The sequence below is a fragment of the Penicillium antarcticum genome (genome assembly GCF_028974205.1).
Source record: "Penicillium antarcticum strain IBT 31339 chromosome Unknown utg000008l_segment0_segment0, whole genome shotgun sequence".
Lineage (NCBI taxonomy): Eukaryota > Fungi > Ascomycota > Eurotiomycetes > Eurotiales > Aspergillaceae > Penicillium > Penicillium antarcticum.
This window is the reverse complement of record NW_026695306.1, coordinates 1,274,714-1,293,078: the sequence shown is the minus strand read 5'-3', so window position 1 is coordinate 1,293,078 and position 18,365 is coordinate 1,274,714. Positions and strand designations below refer to the sequence as shown.

Genomic DNA, 18,365 nt, shown 5'->3' with positions numbered 1-18,365 from the left:
ATTTGCTTCTCCAATCCCCCAATTTTCGAGGTTGAGGCTGAGACATTGGGCTTCACATGAGATCGGCAAAGTGAAAAATTAAGGCGCCCGCGGGATGGTTCCCCGATCCCGACGCTAGTCTCCGTCAGAAGAGGATCTTGATGCGATCCAATGACCATCGTTCCTGTTCCTCTTCCTTATAGAAGAGTAATTACAAGGAATGAAGAGACTGTCATTGAAAATACATGCTAAGATTCTAACTTGTTCCTTTACCTTCAAGTACGAAACCCCCCCACCTGTCATTATAAACAGCACACCAGTTACATGTAAACAAATCGTATGCCCACCTACCCAATTCGATCAGACCGTAGATCCCAACCATCAAAGACACTAAGACCAAGACCAAAACACCAAGCATCACACACAGAAGAGCGAGAGCGAACAACCCAGGGAAAAAAAAGCAAAAGAAACGACATACTAACGGTGAGCGCTTGCGCGCGACACATCCAATCCACAGCTTTACCCGACTCCCGTCCCGCCCCCTATACAGTCCATACATTATACATGACATGTACAGTACTTCCCAACCGCGCACTGTGACTCACTGGCAGTCGCATCCTTTGCGTCAGAGTTGCGCTTGACTCCTCACTTCTGCCAGACCTCCTCTTTAAACTTCCTCAGGCACCTCTGGTTCCTGTAGGTTTGCTAGGATCTCCCTGGATCACCTAAACAATGTAGCACGGGATATGCGTGTCCATGTCCATTTATATGTATCTCATCTCATATCTCATATCAAACGCGTCTATTCTACCGCCGATCGACGGTGTCTATCCAGCTAGTTTGCTGCACTACGAAAATCAAGCGCATTGTCTCTCTGCCTTTGGCGTGGTTGGGCTGTGCTTTGACCGACACAATTACTATTGTTGGTTATGGCTTGCTTCGTCTGTGTGGTATTGCATTTAGGCGGCTGTTGTATCTGCTGTGCGTGTACTGATCCCTGATCGTTGGTCAGTTGTCGATCTCCGATCGTTTCAGATCGACCCGGGGGCCATTTCTGTTTCGGTTTCTATTTCCTTTTTTTTTTGTCCATATGTGCCAGTTGGTCTTCCAGCCACCGGTGACCTAGGAAGGGTGTACTCCCATCCCTTCAGGATTGATCCTTCCCAGATGTTGGTATTGGGGGCTGTGGAATGGATCGGTAGGGGCGATGTGACATTTTTAGTAATTGAAGTAAGATAGTTATAGTAGAGAAGGATGCAGATGTCGTATCTTGCCTGTCGGCCTTGCACTGCCAAGTCTGCCTGGGGCTAGAATTGACGGATTGGACCCCGCGATCGACGAAGCCTGTCGACTCAGTTCATTCGTTGTCATTTCACGCCTTGCGCTTTGTCTAGAACAAGTCAGTCGTTAGTACTGTAGCAACTCGCTAGTCTCCGGCAGGATATCGATCACGGACAGGACGGACTATAGAATATTGAACGGCGACTTGGTATTACAAATGCTTACGAGTCATGTCGTGCAGAAGATTGAATCTGAATTTGAATTTGAATTTCATTCAAGCAGTTGATAGCTGTGTCCGACAGGATTGCTCCAAGTCAAGATCGTATAGTATAGTGTAGTAGACATCAAGAAAAGCCAGGGCGTGAACATCCTGGCGCGGTAAAACAAAGTACCCTGTTAACTGACAGGGGTCACAAATAGACCTCCCACGCTGAAAAACGAAACTCCAGTGAGGTATCTTCGAGAGGATAAAAGACAAAAAGCCACCCAAAGTACAAAGGAAAGGACCCAAAAAAAAAAAAAAAAACAAAACAAACGAGAGGACCTCCCAGCCCAACAAGAAACAAGCAATCAGAATAACTAAGCAACAATAAAGAAAATCACAACCTCAAAATCTCCTCCCGACTTTCCCTCATCCAAGGATACCAAACCTTCCCCCATTCAATCACTCCAAAGCGCGGCGCACCAGACTCAGTCCCACCTTGAACACTAGTCCCCTCACGAAGGAACTCGCCATCGCGCATGCGCCGTTGCTCCCGTAACGTAGGACACTTCTTCTCCTTAATAAAGCGATAGAACTTGCACTGGATACCCTGAAATCCGCGTCGTTGGCGATCAGGGAACTGCCGATTAAACGCCTCGCGCACCTCCTTCCACTCCTGGCACAGATCAACGCGATGATACCAGATGAAGTACATCTCTTCCTCCTCGTACTTGGGCCGCGGAGGCCGGCGCCGATCTGCGTTTGCGCTGGAGCTGCTGGATACACTGTCGTAGCGCTCACGACTTTGAGGGTGGTAGGGGTCTGGGGAGGAGTTTGTTGAGCGCGACCCTGGGCCTGAGCCTGAGATCGAGCCTGAGCCAGCGTTGCTGGTGCTGTTGTGTCTGGGTGGATTTGTGCTCATTTGGTTGGAGGGGCGGTAGGTTAGGAACATGTGTTGGTTTTGGGATTGGTTTTGGGGTTGGGGGTGTGCTAGGACTGGGCCTGGCCCTGCTCCTGCTTGACTATGGCTATGGCTTTGGCTGCTGCTGTGGGTTGCGCTGGATAGTCCCCCCGGGCTGGTGTCGTGGTACCGTCCATACCAGTAGTTTGGACTTGGGGGGAAACTTGGCGAGTGTTGGTAGCTGTGGATGGATGGGATTGCGTGTTGCGAGCGAGGTGAGTCTGTGTAGCTGTCTTCTTCGCCTGGGTTTAAGAGGGCGTCGATTTTCATGCGGCTTTGTCGTGTCGAGGGCAGCTGCGCGTATTCTGTGCGTGTTTCCATGGTGTAGAGAAAGACGAGTAGGTTTATGGTTTCATGGATCTGAATAGATCTAAATCTGGGGATGAAAAGCCGAGGTTCAACTTTTTTTTTTCCCTTTCCCCAGGTGGTTGCACAGACCAGAGTAATTATAGTGGGGAGAATGTAGGAGAAGCGCCGTATATCAGATCCAAATCAATGGGGGATATTTGGAATGAACATGTGTAGAAGTAAGGGAGGTGGGATGAAGTATAGCCGGGGTAATGGGCCAAGGTTTATAGATCCAAAAAAATAAAAAACTTAAGGGAAAGGCAAGCAGATCAGAGCCTTAAATGAGAACCAAAGAAGAAGCTAACTGTCTGCTCCTTTAGCCCCCCTGTATAGCTGTGTACCGCGGATACACAAGGCTACAGGGGTGGTTTGGTTCCACCCCCAGAGAATAAAAAATAATTAATCGGTGAACCGGACAGGGTGCTCCGTGTCCGGTGGAGAGGACTTTTATTTTATTTTTTTTCGCCACTATTTAAATTGATATCTTTGAAGAAAAAGTGGCGATCAAAAAGGCTCCCATTCCGCGGCAATTCCGTGTGGATTTACACCTTTACCCTTTTACACTATTAGCGCGACAATTCCAAATTCATAGCCGCTATGTATAGGTGGCATTTGCCATTTGCCATTTGCGGTTTTGGATGTTTCAATTCTATACAGATACATGACCGTGAAATTAAAAACCAACACAAACGCGCGGCGTCTATTGGTAGACGCAAGAGTCATCTGTTGCGACGTAAGCCATGGCCTTGGGACACCACGACGAATGAACGTGTCAAGCTAATGCGGGCTCAATTTGGCCTCGAACTGCCAACGCATTCCAATGTTAGATGTCCGAGAGGATGTGGCACAAGCTCTTCTCTATCCTCTTCAGATGTAGCAATATCTACATCTATATTTTGTAAAGACTACACACCATATGCTATACAGTGAAACGGATTTCCCGCCGTCATACCGAATCTCCTTGACGATCCAGCCGAGCTGCATGATTGGCCTCCACTCGTATTGTAATTTTCGTTCTTTTGCGCCATTTTCTCCCTAGATCTGCGCCTTGACCAAGATCGTCGGTCATCTGCATTTGCCGCCAACGGTTTTTGGGATTTTCGTCAGGAGCCGATGGCCCCAAAAGAGGATATCAATATGGTCGCAGCTAAGCGCCCACGTTCTCTCTGTCCTTAAACGCGGGATATTCGAATGAAACGACGTGTCAACGGCAAACCCCGAGACACCCGAAACAGTTCAGGTAAAAGACACCACAGAGACAGCAGGTTATGTGCGCGGCGCAGTCAACTTGCGCAAGCGCCGTCTCCCTAGCCCAACGGGGGACGTCATCTGTCGACGCTGTATGGCCTGTTGCTTCCGAGACCCCTGGCAAGCCTCTCACTCAGGCGCTGAACAGACCTTTCAAGTCCCTGAAGGCCCCGATTCCGTGCAGATCAGATCAACACGGGGCTAAACCAGCCTGCTCTCCCCCCCCGCTTCTCTTTGTTTTCGCTCCACCAGATCCAATCATGGAAAGCGCTGGCGTTCGTCAGTCGCGTAGCCGCAGGCGATGTCAATCACGTGAGGGCCTAGCTCGGATAATACACAGCAGTTAGTCAGTTTCTCTCTGTCTGCGGTCTGTGGTTACTGATTTAATTAAAAGTACCTGACCCGCTTGAACCAAACTGCGGCTCCTTCCTGAAAAGAGAGCCGTGGTTTCATGGTGCAGGGTAATGTTTTCAACCCCTAGGCATATTTTTATATTTTTACGAGTCATGCTGTGCATACTTAGCTCGCCAAAAAAGAAATTCCAATAAAAGAAGGGGAAAAAAATGATGGATGGGTTCAAAATTGATGCTATACGAGCCAATCACTTCTCTGATGATTTCATACCTCTTTTTCTTTTCTTTGTTTGCATATGGGATGTGTCGAACCTCCTGTTCAGAGTAGATTTCCAATCCTTGCAATGGAGTCTAGCCACAACGCTATGTCCTGGTGCTAGGCGTTAGCGATAGCCGCCAACCGAGCACGTAATAATTATTAATCTCGGAGTATCGGCGGAAGTTGACATCTGAACATTCTAGACTTTTGCACTGGTATAGTACCCGCATTGGAAACGGGACGCTTCCGTCTGAAAATTAACTATTCCGGTTATTGCATAGACGCGCAGAAGACCGACGACCCCATTGAACCATGGGTCTCCAAGTGAGGCTCGGGGTGTATCAAACTTTGGATCGCAGTCGATCCCCCGAACTGCGCCGAACTGTCAGATCGTGGCATGATGTATTTGGAATATCTACTTTGAGCACCTGACAGTTTGCATCTGCATGCAAGATGCAACAATCCTCGCCCTGGCTGTTGGGAGGCGCAAAGCCCGGTGCCAAAACGTTTACAACGCATCATAAGTTCCAGAAAGTATCCTTCAAGCCATTCCTCTCTCGGGAGAATCAAGCGAAAGGAACAAAGCAACGCCTTTCGAGTCAATCTCCGATTGTCGGATCCGACTCCCATCCATTCCAATACCACATACTCCAAGCACACAGAAATGAAACACCTTTCCCGCCTCCAAGATGTATGTTTCAGCCGCATGGTGATAATCATGCAGAAATCATCCGCACTAGACTCGACTCTTACATTAAAGCACTCTGCTGCGCATACGTGGTAACTAGCGCGGTGATATACTAGACACACGTAGCCCAACTCCGCTTCTTGGCCCCCACGCAATCGCGAGTCTCGGGGTATTTACGGCACGTGATTGGCCGTGCGCCTCACAAGACGGACTAACATGCGCATTGCTCATGCATGTAGACGACCTATTCCTCCTCTTCCTGTCTAGTTCGATGTACTTTACATAAGGGTTCTCCGCGATGCACCGCTGCAATGACCAGGAAGGGGAAATGAAGTGGCCCCAACGGCGGCAGAGAGAACACGTACCTTGTTTAGCTCCGTTCGACTAGCCACATACACTGATACTGTATATAGCCGATGCCGAGATAACCATGGCCATGTCCGTGACATGACCTCACAGCGACTGGGGATAGGATAGGCATCACTGCCAAGGAGCGTGCCCAATATACAGTATCTACTAGCGCGCTCACAGCTTTTCCTGGATTCAGCCTAGGGCAGTGACATTCCAGATGCGACCTTAGAGGACTATATCAGGCTCGAGAAAGGAAAAGAAATGAGAAAGTCTCCGTGTTCTGGCGCAGTTCTGGAATCGACCGAGAACAAAGGAATGATAAGCGAAGCAGCGAATGAGAATTGACTATTCACATTGGTATTGTCAGATACCATGTTACACGCTTATTGACTGGCAGGGCTGGATACAAATACACGGTCTGTAATTACAGTACCAATCAGGCCATGAAGTATGGAGTTGGTAACGGAGTACTCCGTTAGGAATATCGCCCTCCAAACTCCGTACTCCGTACCTGAAAAGAAAAGATAAAATCCCTCCGAGACTCTGACTCTCTCTCATCTCCACTTTGCGGGTGACAGACACGCCTATCTATGCCTCCGCGGATCATCTTCACGACTCGGCTCGTGATCGGCGGAACGATGGTCTACTTGGAGAGTCATGTCTCATCCTGCTCTCGCGGATTACTTTCCGGACGGGTTAGCCTGGAAGGGGTGGCTGACGCTATGTCGGCTCATCAGAGCCACTGAATCCCTTAGCCACGCAGGCGCACCGTTTTAGCCGGGGCTTCTTTGGCACTAGGGACACGTGGTTTTGCGTGACGATTACTTCTTACTGCCGAAGCTTGCTTATTTTCTGACTTTAGCGATCAATTATAGCAATAAATAAAAATAAAAAAAGAAAGGAAATATACTGGGTGTGTGCTTCGACTGGGCTAGCGTTACTGGACTTGCTTGTTTCGTATCTCCAAGAACAAGAATTATCGCAATATTCATATGCCTGGATAAATTGTCCCACGGCATCTATATTTACATTTCACATTATCACACACAATAATATTGACTTAGGCTCGATCACATAGCCTGCAGATACCATGCTTCATCCGCTCTCACCTTGAACCTGATCTGCCCGGCTTACTAGGTCTGTGCAGTACATAGCCCCGGGGGTCTTAACCCCATTACCCATTACCCACATACATATACCGACATACCGACATACCGACATACCGACATACCGACCTACTGACACTCTGTACAGACCTCGGATTAATTGAAAGAAAGAGGCCCACTAACTGCCCGATTCAGGACAACGCGACATGATGATAGGCCACAGCGTATAAATACTGCCAATCACGTCACTGAAAAAAAATAGTGGATCTATATGCAGGGCAATGTAATTCGCTACGTCTGGAAATTGTTTCTTGCCCGTACCATTTTGCATGGAGATGCGCAGGTGCAAAACTCATGTCGAATGATAGTAGGGCGATAGTACTACATCTACATGTACATGTGTATACCGGTGTTACTCAACCCTACGGAAGGATCAGGTTACATGGCATGCGATCGGTATAGTAGGTACGAGGTACAGGTGCGGTGAGAGTGAGAGTGAGCATGAGTGGGACTCGGTATTCTGTGTGGATGTCGCCATACTGGCAAGGCACCTCAACCTACATGAAGACCTGCAACGGTGATTACGCGATATGAAGGATGTGCACTGCAAGGTTGGTTTTGGGGCTGGAGATTGGAGGCGTTGAACGGGTGCGGTATGTATGAACAGTGGGATGTGACATGAAAAATCCTTCGACAAGAACAGGTCAAGAACCAACAAGAAAAGTGCAGAAGAGGGATTTCTGATTCGTTGCTGTGGTGGGAAGGGGCGAGCGACAGCCATCATCCCTAGATTGCTACAGTATTGTACGCCCATGCTACTGTACTTACGTTGATCATTAGCGACCGGGCTGTACTCTGTAGTGATGAACATGATCATGATCATGAGATACATGGCACGCCTTGATCGTATACTGGTGTATCCTCCACTGGGATATCTTCGCACTATCGGTGAGAGCGGTCAGGTCAATGCCCACACGTGCACATTCCTTCATCCCTCTATTCAGCACCAATCAAACCCCGGGCATTGACGACAAGAGGCAAGGACTAATGCTCCGTCATCACACCAAAGCCAGAGCCTTGGGTCCTTAGCTCCGGGATCGGGCCTTGTAACGTGGACTATCTCATTGTTAGGGTGTTTCACTTCGGCCGATGACTGGTGCTGTCTTGGAACATCTCAATCTCGGACGTTGCGAGTGGCCAGTCTATGGAAAATGGTGTATAGGATTTGGAGGAGGTCGTATTCACCCGTGCCTTGATGGGTCTGACACTGACGGGATCCAGGACTATGCCTAGAGTAGTAAGTGGTTCGGATGTTCTTTTCTTCACGGGAGGGAATATCTCCGAGGTTTGGCCTTCAGAGACCAGAAACTCCGGAAGTCTAACGCCAAACTTTCGAGACATTGAAGAAGTGATGAATGATCAAATGACAATCTGATCCGCTTTTCGCCTACTTCGGCAGGTCGCTGCCTTTTTCTAAAAAATTTACTTTGCCTGAAAGTATAAACCCAACACTGTCGTATAAAAAACCTGGCATTCTTCAGTGTGGTGTTGTGGAGTATACGAAGTCTGACTATCGACTCTTGATTCTCTGGATCCGCTCTATCCTAGCTTTATTCGAATCCATAGGTTGGAAAACCGCGCATTTTCTTGTCCTCGGTGATATCCGTGACCGCTCCTAGCTCGGATCGACTTAGAGCCTGACCACATCTGACGACAGCTCGCACATCTTGACTCAGTTTGGCCACTCGGGCAAACCGGTCCTTCTTATTGGAGATGGGGGTTGAACATGGGACAGGATGGCTCGATGGTGACGTCGTAGTTCACGAGTCAGACGCCGTTGCATCTACAATATCAAAGCCCTAACATGCAAGTCCGCGGAATCAAGGGATCGAAACCCTAAGTCCGTGAAGTGGCTGAAAGATCTGAGCACGTAAAGGATGGTGAAAGAAAAAAATAAAAGTTCAAATTACCATGTTTCAATACATGTAATGACACCGTTTCAAAAAAAAAAATACAAGCGCGCAGAGCCTCACCCATAGAGTTCTGAATCTACTCGCTTGCAAGGCCCAACCAGCATTGAGTCATTTGATTCCAAATGGAGGGTCAACCATGGAACAATCCACTTCGGGGTAGCCGGACCAAGTGGAGAATGGAGCACTAGAGAACGGAGAACGGAGAACACGGAGACGGGAGAAGGGGGACAGATTTTCTTCACGGGAACATTATTTGCTGCATTTAATTCTTACTTTTGGACTATGTAGAGCAGAGAACACCGGTCAAGGGTGTATTGCGTGCGTATCGTCCCAATTTCAATTCCATTCATTCCACCTTCTATTGCGATCCTCGCATTGTATGTCAAACTATGCTAAGTGGGGAACGTTGGTCCTTTGTGCAGATAGGCTGTGGGTAGCCTTGTCTTGGACGCCTTGCTGCGCACTGGGAGTACTGTCGCATCTATTTTAGTGGTATACAGCCTTGCCCCAGACATTCGTGACTGTAATAAAGAAACAAAGAAACATTGTGGCAATGAAACCCGAGAATGGACGGACGGTATTGGATATGTCATAGATGTATATCCCGAGAATAAAGTCTCAGCCCACGAAAATGACGCGAAGGTAAATGTGAATATGAGTATCAGATTGGCTGCTGCTAGATCGCCGAGTTTGCCGCAGTGCAGTAGTAGCAGTCTAGCGCCAAGTTAACCACCACTATAGGACCGATCTCCTGCTCCTGCAGGATGCCTGCAGAGCAAACTGTTTCAGGGCATGCAACTGGACTGATTCGTTATCATGTTGCGAAATTGCGGGATATTTGTCGCGGTGGTTCTTCTGTCTTCTGTCGTCCGTAGTTACATACATGATGCTACGCTATACAAGGTAGTTACCCAAATTAGAAATCTTCTGAATGCAAAAATGCAATGTCGCATGCCCGAATGTGTATTCATGCAGAATCATTCATTTACTTTCGATATCAGATCAGCACTCACCGACATCTTGTATATCCATCTCCCAACCAAGATATCTACCAGTACTCCGTAACATCAACACCAGCATCTCAATTACTTAGTTTGGAATAGTCTCTTTCAAGTTCTCAGCACCCAATCTAACCAACCAAACTACCGACACTACCCGACGCTGCACATCTCCTGAAACGATTCAACATGACTTCATTTGCATCATCTACCCCGCATATCCCCCTCCCCCCAACCTCGCATTCAATGCGCACCAAGAAAAGAGACAAATCACCACGTGGCTGAGTCTTATCTCTTTCCTGTTTCGATATAATGCAAAACCCGGCGGATGCAAGGCATGGAACGCCTTGCGGCTGGTTGGCTTGACTGGGGTTGATCGGAGAAATTTGGGGCGTCATCTAAACCTTGCCAGCCCACTCTTCGTCTTTCCATGCTTGGTATTTTGTTCATCCTTGTCCACCTTCCTTGAACGGAGAAGTCTCGGCTATGACTGCATTCACCGGATTTGGCCTTCGAAGCGCCTGGTAGGTTGAGGGGTGCTAAGACGGGTGACATGGTCACTGCCGTGAATTGGCGCTGTTGGTTGCGGCTTTTTCTTCTACTGGCTGCTGCGGGTTGTGAATACGTAGGTGATATCTGTGGGCTGGGTTTCGATGTTGAGATCGGCAGTGGATTGGACATGGAGGGTTTTCTATTCAAGTCAGCAGATACATACCGATGAGGGGTCTATGATGGATTGGATCCTCAGCGTAAGTAGTATCGGATTGAATTATTGTTTGAAATGATGTTTCATTGGAAAGACTTGAACTGAACATCCGGGTGTTGGCCAAAGGAGAAAGCCGAAATGAAATTCCCCTGTAAAGCAAAAGGAACAGGAGGAGAGAGAGAAAAAGGTCCCACCCTGCAATATCCGAACCTGGATATCACTGATGTCTGAAAAACATGAACGAGATAATAGCAGCGGTACTAGCGAGGCAGTTGCTGATGAAGCGTCCTCGGTAGTTGGTGACTCGCAACCTACTCTGCAGTTGCAGCCCCGGCAAAGATGGCCCCGAACATCGGGTTGCTCATATCAAAGAAGTGAAACGCATTCGCCAGGGTACAACTTATCATTTATATGATGAGCAAAGGAATCGCTGAAAAGAAACAAGAACATGAGCCAGGCAACTTACGGGTCAGCCTCGAACTTGGAAATGCAATCATAAGTGCCTTCCTTGATATCTTGGTAGAAATCCCAAGCGTCGTGAAGGTTGAAGAAAGAGACATGGATATTAAGAGTGCCCTTCATTGAGTCAGTAAGTATTTCAACATCAATGGAGTCCACGCTGGGAGGAAGACTTACATCCGTGCCATACTCGATCAGAATTTGTTCAAGCTCCTTATTCTCCCACTCAGGCTGAGAGGCAATACCCAAAATGGGCTCATCGTTTTGTCCCACCAGGGAAGTTGCCAGGCCAGAGAGGCACACGAGACGCGAAGCATCGGCACTGATACGGCTTGCAAGATCAGGGTGCTCAATGTCATTGTCCATGAGCTCAATGAAGATCTGGGTCCCATCATCACCGACCTTGATGGAGATGCCCTCGGAATACTGCTCGAAGTATCTGTTGCAGTCGTCGGCATCGGTGAACTGGACATTGACCTCACCAGAGGTCTCACTCCAGGCCCGCTCAATGGTACCGCCCCAGACAAGGTGCAGAACGTGGGAGATGGTTGCCCACTCAGGCAGGTTCTTGAACAACAGACGACGAGGAGGGCCAGGCTCGGCAGCGGCAGCAGCGGCAGCTTCGGCGACTCGCAAAGCTCGGAAGGAATTCATAAAGTCCTTAGCAGAAGCGACAGGACGGATGCCGGTATCATTGGTGCTGCCAAGGGTGTTGATCTCGTCAGTCTTGCCAGACTCATTGTCATATCCGGGGCTGTCGGTGGGATCGGCGGTGGCAGCTGCGGTCGCTTTCTTGTAGTGGCCAGAGGCATGCAGAGAAGCAGCGAGAGGTGCAGTCTATGAGATATCAACATAAGACAAGCACCTATAAAGCCAGCGGTGAGGTGATACGAGAAAGGCGCGAAGAGAGAGGGGAGGATGTGGAGAGGTAAGTTGGGCATATGAGCACATATTATCATGATATACCTTGTCGTGGGAGACAGCCGAGCGATGAAACATCTCAGTGCGAGACGAAGCTAGATCAGAAACGTAGGACTCATAAGTCACTTGCCATTTCGACTCGAGCTGCCAGTTGGGCGTGGGAGCATGAACGCTGTCATCCAAAGTCTTCTCACCTGTCACCCGAGCCCAGATAACAGCAGTCTGGTAGCAGATCTCTTGCCTGTCGCGGAGCTCGCTGGTGCGAGATTCGCTGATCTGCTTCCAGGGAGTCGAGTTACCAATGACGGTAGGCATATTGGCAGTATGCATGATGATACAGAGGAAGATCAAACCTGGGGAGGGGGGAAAGGTAAAGAGAGAAGGGACGATGGAGACCGGGAGAAATAACAACAAACGGTCACGCGTCGAAAAGTCGGGATCACTTGGGGAAGGAACGGCGGTGGTGCCTGCCTATTTGGGACCTTGCACGACCTCAGATTCCGCCATTTATGATAAATCGTTTACATCTTTGAACTTCATGTCTAGCTGCCTAGGAAGTCTAGCTATCGGAAGCTCATTCTATGTTGACCTCTGATATCTGATATTCAATCTCATGCAGCAAAGCAGGTTATACGCAACGGCAATAGGACCCATGGGCAGGATGGCATACGAAGAAGACAATAGTTATCAGTCACTACGCCAAGTACACGGTGATACACTCGACTACAGGCTACCAAGATGTCACATCTATGTCTAGCACAACAAAGACATAGACTCGGGGCGAAGAGACGATGGGACATCGAATATCTCAGCAAAGTCGTGCATGAAAGATAAAGCGAGGCACTGGTGACGCTTAGAATACGTGTACTGCCCGCAATTTTACGTCCCACTTTCGCGCGAGTTTGATTATAACCCAGTCTTAAATAGTATCGGTTACCAGACATGAATTTGGAATGACAAACAGCAAGACATCGAATGTATCAGCGAGATTGTAGGATAGTAGATGGATGATGGAGTGAGACACCAGTGACGATATGAATGCGTGTACTGCGCGCCACTTTACGTCCTATTCCTACGCGAGTTTGATTCAACTTGATATAACCCAAGTACGCTCATTGTGAATAGATTCGATCATTAAGACGGCCTTTACAATAGTGTATGACCTATCCATTCTGCGCTTGGAGGCAATACCATTCATTGTGTATACGTGATCACACATAACAAGAATCCTTCTCTTCGATCGCTTTGATGGTTGGATGCAATTCAGAAAGAAAAGGCACAAGGCATTAGACAGACCACATAGGGCCTAAGGCATCATATACAAGATATCAGGCACAAGAACATAGCAAAGGGATAAATGTTGACACCTAAAGCTACAACTCCCGGCTACAATGTCCTACCTTGAAGCTAATGACAACAGTTAATAAGAAATAGATTGTGTGGGTATCCAGCGTAATTAAGTTAATCCATTACATTACATCCATCCAATGACCAAAATATGTATGTACAGTCTCTCAATAATCGGTAGTTGGAGATTTCTCCATTGGAGCCAAGAGCCAAGTAAGTTGCACACGAGACCTAACTCGAAGCATCCAACGAGCTATATTCATTTCACATGCTCATGCCACGAAGAAAATTAAACCTCCACACCGACATTCAAAGTATCAAAGGATCCAATCGAATTCCTGCGGTCCTTGATGAACTTGGGCCACGTGTTGGTGAGCACAAGGTACTTGATAGACGCCTCGGCAGCATCGAAGATCGAAGCATCAAAGTCCGCCGGGATGTCACCCCAGTATTGCACGCGATCCTTAATAGCATCGGTCAAGGAGCTCTTGATTGACGACTTCATCGGCTTCTCGGAGCTATCCGAGAGAGTGGGCGATGGAAGATCAAAGGTGAACTTGTCGAAAGGAGAGGTGGGGTCGACGCACTCACGCTCCTCGCCGTAGATGAGACGGGTGGGGCGCTCGAAGATGGTTTCGAGCTTGCGCAGGTCCTGGGATGAGATGTTTACGGGGAATTCGGCGTGACGGACGCTAATGAACTCAGCGTAGATATGCAGGGCGCGGTTGAAGTGGTCGCGGATCACGTCTCTGCTGTTGCCATCGCGGGGGAGGCTGCGGTCACGCAGAGTGGCGGGCAGCGAGTTCTTCCACTCGGCCAGGCTGGTGAGGAAGACGATGTTTTCACCGGAGAATTCGCGGAGGGCAGAGAATTCCTGGAGAGGAGCGGGGTTGCGTTCGAGGACGTGCTCAAGGGCGCTCATGGTCAAGATGCTGTCACGGTAGCTGTTCTCAGTTCTCACTGACTCATTGGCAGATTTCCAGCCTGAAATCCTGGAGCCAACCATGGTGCTCTCAGAGTTAAGAGATTTGGCCTCGGAGCCCGTGGACTTGACCTTCAACTCCCAGCGCGCAATTGAGTCGAGAGTCTCCTGTTGGAGGGACTGGTGACGCATCACCTCCCAGCAGGGGAGGAAGACGGTAAAGATTTCAATAAAAATGATAGACAGACAGATCCACTGAGGAGGGACGAATACGGCATTGACCGGAGCCATACCAGGGACGTAGAGACCGATGAGCCACATTGGGGTGGCATGGAGGTTGGCGATGGCGCAGCCGATAGTCTGGACTCGCCAGCCGTGGGTGTCATGGATGTTGCGAGATTTCCAAAGAACGATAGGGGCGACGACCCAGGACCAGGCCAATTGCCAGGCTACACCAGGCCACCACTCCCATCCAGCACCCTGTGCCGTCTTCTGTTCCATGATAGTTCCGTGAACTTCAGTGCCGGGGATTCCCCAGGAGCTGTGCCACTTGCGGGAAATGAGCCACATAAGGATAGTGAGGAAGATCTGGAGGAACATTCCGACGCCAACAATAGTAAGCATCTTAGTAGAATAGCTGAGACGGTGGAAGCGGGCGATCAGGCCCTTAGGCTGCTCTTCGGGGGTGGGGGACATGAAAAGACGCTCGCCGTGTTGAGCGTATTTGCGTTGGAGCTTGGCGACGTGGAGGAAGCGAGCGTTGGAGGCGTGGAACAAGGCGATACCACAGGGCAACAATGTGCCCATCATCCAGTACTGGCAGTCTCCTGGCAACAGAGGGCCGACCATAGTGGCGAACTGGACCGGTGCCCAGTATAAATGAAGAAGAACGATTGCAGATAACGATAGACCGAGGCCTCGAATTCGGAGAGTAGGCATGTTGCGATGGACGATGAGATAGGCCATGCCGCACACGACGGCGATGGTCCAGACACATGCCCAGACAGCCCACCAGATAGTGACAGGGCTGAGATCGATCTCAGCCTTGGAGTCGGCAGTGACACCGAGTTCGGACCCCATAGTGGCTTTGAGTGCTTAAGGAAAGTGAGTGAAGTTGGATAGCGCTTACTTGACCCATTACTTGGGTCAGGGACGCTTTTAAGTGAATTGAACCGCAGTCACGATCCAGTTCAGGCGCCAGCACGAGGGAAGTGGACCCCTGTCCCGAGTTCAAGTTTTAGCCCTCTGTAGATCACCCTTCGAACCGACTTAGAACTGATAGTTTGTAAGTTAGGGTTGATTGTGGACCCGTGACCGCCCGATCGGAGCTTCACATTGGCCCTGTCGTCTGGTCACCACAAGTATTTGTCAAAGTCCGTAGACTATAATTGGCTGACGAAGGCGTCCGTAAGATTAAGATCTCTTGGCAGTCAAAACTGCCCGAGCCACAAACGTAGAGATCGGCTAAACTAGTGATTTTGTGAAACTTTCACAATTTCAACTCATCTAGATGATCCCAGCCTCAAGAGGAAGGTTGGCAGTATGAAGCATAAGGACACAAGCATGCTATCTATAAGCATGGAGGCTGTGTACCCATGCTTTTTCAAGGGCATGCATGCCCGAAGTATAACTTCGAATCCTTGTTGTTCCTCTCGTGCCGCCAGGATTCAGGAGACAATACAATGAATTTACATGTATAATAAAGTAGCCTAAAAACAAGGCCTTCGGCTTTCTTTGTCCTTTCTCTGGTTCCAAAACAATAGTCTAGATAGTATACGACCGAGGCCAATATTAACAGGGTATCACATCTAGAGATTCACACTTCTGCAGACAACCGCCTCACACCACTTTCTTCTTATGCCATCCATTCAACGCTCACGAGCTGATACTGTGGACCTCGGTGAGGGTGGTCCAGCCTCCACTCCACCAAAAATGGCCCGATCATTTCGTCACGCCTTTTGTGCGTTCCACTGCGGCCCATATCTCAATTCTTCTTTCCCGCTTCTATTCTCCAGAACCAATTGGCTGGGATAATGCTGCTGTACCTGCAGGGTTGATCGAATTAGACCCCGATGCCACGGGCTGATGTAATTCATCGGGATCTGATATCTTTTTGACTCAGGGGCAGCACATCGAGGATCACCATGTTACATGTAGCTATTGAATCTTCTTTCCATGGTCGCCTTCCTGTTCCTGAATTCTCTGCAGCGCATTGGCTGCCCCAGGATCAATGCGTCTATCCGCCTACCCGGTTCTGGGACATTCACGTGCCGATCGCGTCTGATATCACTTCACAGTAGATCGAAGTCAGATCGAGAGTAAGTAATTCACGAGATAGTGTATGTGTCTGAGTCAATATGGCCCTAAGTGAAATCTTTGAGTTGGATAGTTGCTAGCGGAGGGGTTTATTGATGTTGGGGTTTGGAGATATTACAATGTCTCAATAACCGGCCTCAATAAGTGGTCAACATGGATGTGGAACCGACATGAGGCAACGCGTGGATGTGATAGATGCGCTACTTTATTTCAATAAGCAATGATCTCTCGGATCACCACTGAGTGTAAAGCATGCCTCTAAAGGTATTTGATATCTTAAATACCTCGTGTAACTGATCTCTTCCGCTATCCCTGTCGCCGAGTCAGAGCCCGATTGGACCAACAATGTTTTCCGTCACTTCCGCGTCTGCCTATCCCAGCCCTATTGGTCCTTCTAAAAGATCATCAGCTTACCTGTGGGTGATATACCGCCAAGTAATGGCCAATTTGGACTATCGATAACCTCGTACCGAACATTAGCCATGTAACCGTGAAAGACGCAGGGCTTGTTTTGCATGCATCGCCATCCGCTGTCTATAGTGCGCCACAAGCCCCTGCTCGGTCAAACCCCGAAATCCGAGGTTCTTTGATGTCTTCCACTCATGGGCTAAATCAAAAGAAAGCCCCAGATTGAAGGATGCATGCATTGCGACTCAATCTGGACCATGGGCTTAGATCAAGTGGCGCATCGATCGAACGCCTAAGGCTCAATGTACATGTACCGTTTGGGTATACACCTAGTTATGTATAGGAGGCAATTCATGATTTCCCTTCAACGGAGGAGCTGAACCCCATGGACGGATACTCGAGTACAGCAGTACTCAGCACGTGTACATACATGCACCGTAGATCGTTGGTGCATCCCCCACCCCTACTCGGACCGCGGTCTCCTCAAGGTATTCGCCGAAGTGCGTATCCGGCCATGCCGACTTTCCAGCGAGACTGGTCATAGAAGCAAGACTCGGGATACCGGAAGCATAGTTTATTCCACAGACTGATGAGTTATGGCACGTCTTCTCATACATGAAGCAGTGCCCTATACAGGAGGTGATAATCCCATGACCAGATTAACACTGAGCGAATTCACTCGGTCGAAAGGCACTGTCCAGTGTGGATCGAATGTGACGTCTTTAGATACCAAACTCCCTATTCTGCAGTTTCTTCAATCTAGTGATCTTCCTTTCACCCCTCCACTGGTCCGTCGGATCTCCCGGCCGTTCAATGAGCGGTTGGGAACTATGTAAACAAACTTCATCCAACCTAATCCCGTAGATATAGTTCTCGTACTCAAGGTTTTCTCCGCGGATATCCTCAATAAACCAATTGCTCAATACCCTGCATGATTCATATACTCGGGTTGGTTTCTCTGCAAAAATGGCAGTGGATACCGCAACAACATACATAGATCCACCCACCATCCTTGCCCCCTACATACATACCAATCCGAAACGAACTGCTGCCCATGGTGCGACAGTGCAAAAAACTCAGTTCAAAGCTATAAACCAACGAATTCAACACTTCTTCCTGAAGAACTCGTCGTTTCGGATCTGGAGACCTAACCCTCACCAATTCATGTCGGTGGGGACTAAGGTTAAGGCTTACAGTGGACGTTTTCAGAGTGAAACGGCGTGGGGAAAACGATGGGGAAAGCAAAGAGATAATCAGTGTTTGTCTTTTTGAGGCTGTGTCTATGTTTGTTGGGGTGCTTGCATTCCCTCGAGTCGGTTGTAGATGCGTGAAAGGATTTGCTCCAGACTAGCTTGTCTCCAAATATGGATATTTCAATAAAGAATGGCCCGTGTCTCATCTTTGGAGCTCTGTCTAAGAGCTAAGAAGCCCCTATTGTCTAATTTTGCGGGAGGGTCGCTTGTGGGTGTGGCGTCGATAGTGGGATGGGGAAGGTGAATTGGGGGTATAGAGTAAGACATTCTAGCTATCGTGCCAATA

General features: G+C 48.8%; 3 protein-coding genes across 3 annotated transcripts; all 3 read right to left on the bottom strand.

The window, feature by feature from the left end:
* Positions 1–1,859: 1,859 nt before the first annotated feature.
* N7508_008012 (uncharacterized protein) lies at positions 1,860–2,744 on the bottom strand (the record flags this gene model as incomplete). The annotated part of the gene is made up of 1 exon (XM_058466076.1): positions 1,860–2,744. The coding sequence occupies one exon, from the start codon at positions 2,742–2,744 to the stop codon at positions 1,860–1,862; it is 885 nt and encodes a 294-aa protein (XP_058317404.1).
* Positions 2,745–10,915: 8,171 nt separating this feature from the next.
* N7508_008011 (uncharacterized protein) lies at positions 10,916–12,148 on the bottom strand (the record flags this gene model as incomplete). The annotated part of the gene is made up of 2 exons (XM_058466075.1): positions 10,916–11,749; positions 11,879–12,148. The coding sequence occupies 2 exons, from the start codon at positions 12,146–12,148 to the stop codon at positions 10,916–10,918; spliced, it is 1,104 nt and encodes a 367-aa protein (XP_058317403.1).
* A 1,321-nt stretch (positions 12,149–13,469) lies between these two features.
* N7508_008010 (uncharacterized protein) lies at positions 13,470–15,182 on the bottom strand (the record flags this gene model as incomplete). The annotated part of the gene is made up of 1 exon (XM_058466074.1): positions 13,470–15,182. The coding sequence occupies one exon, from the start codon at positions 15,180–15,182 to the stop codon at positions 13,470–13,472; it is 1,713 nt and encodes a 570-aa protein (XP_058317402.1).
* Between the last annotated feature and the right edge of the window lie 3,183 nt (positions 15,183–18,365).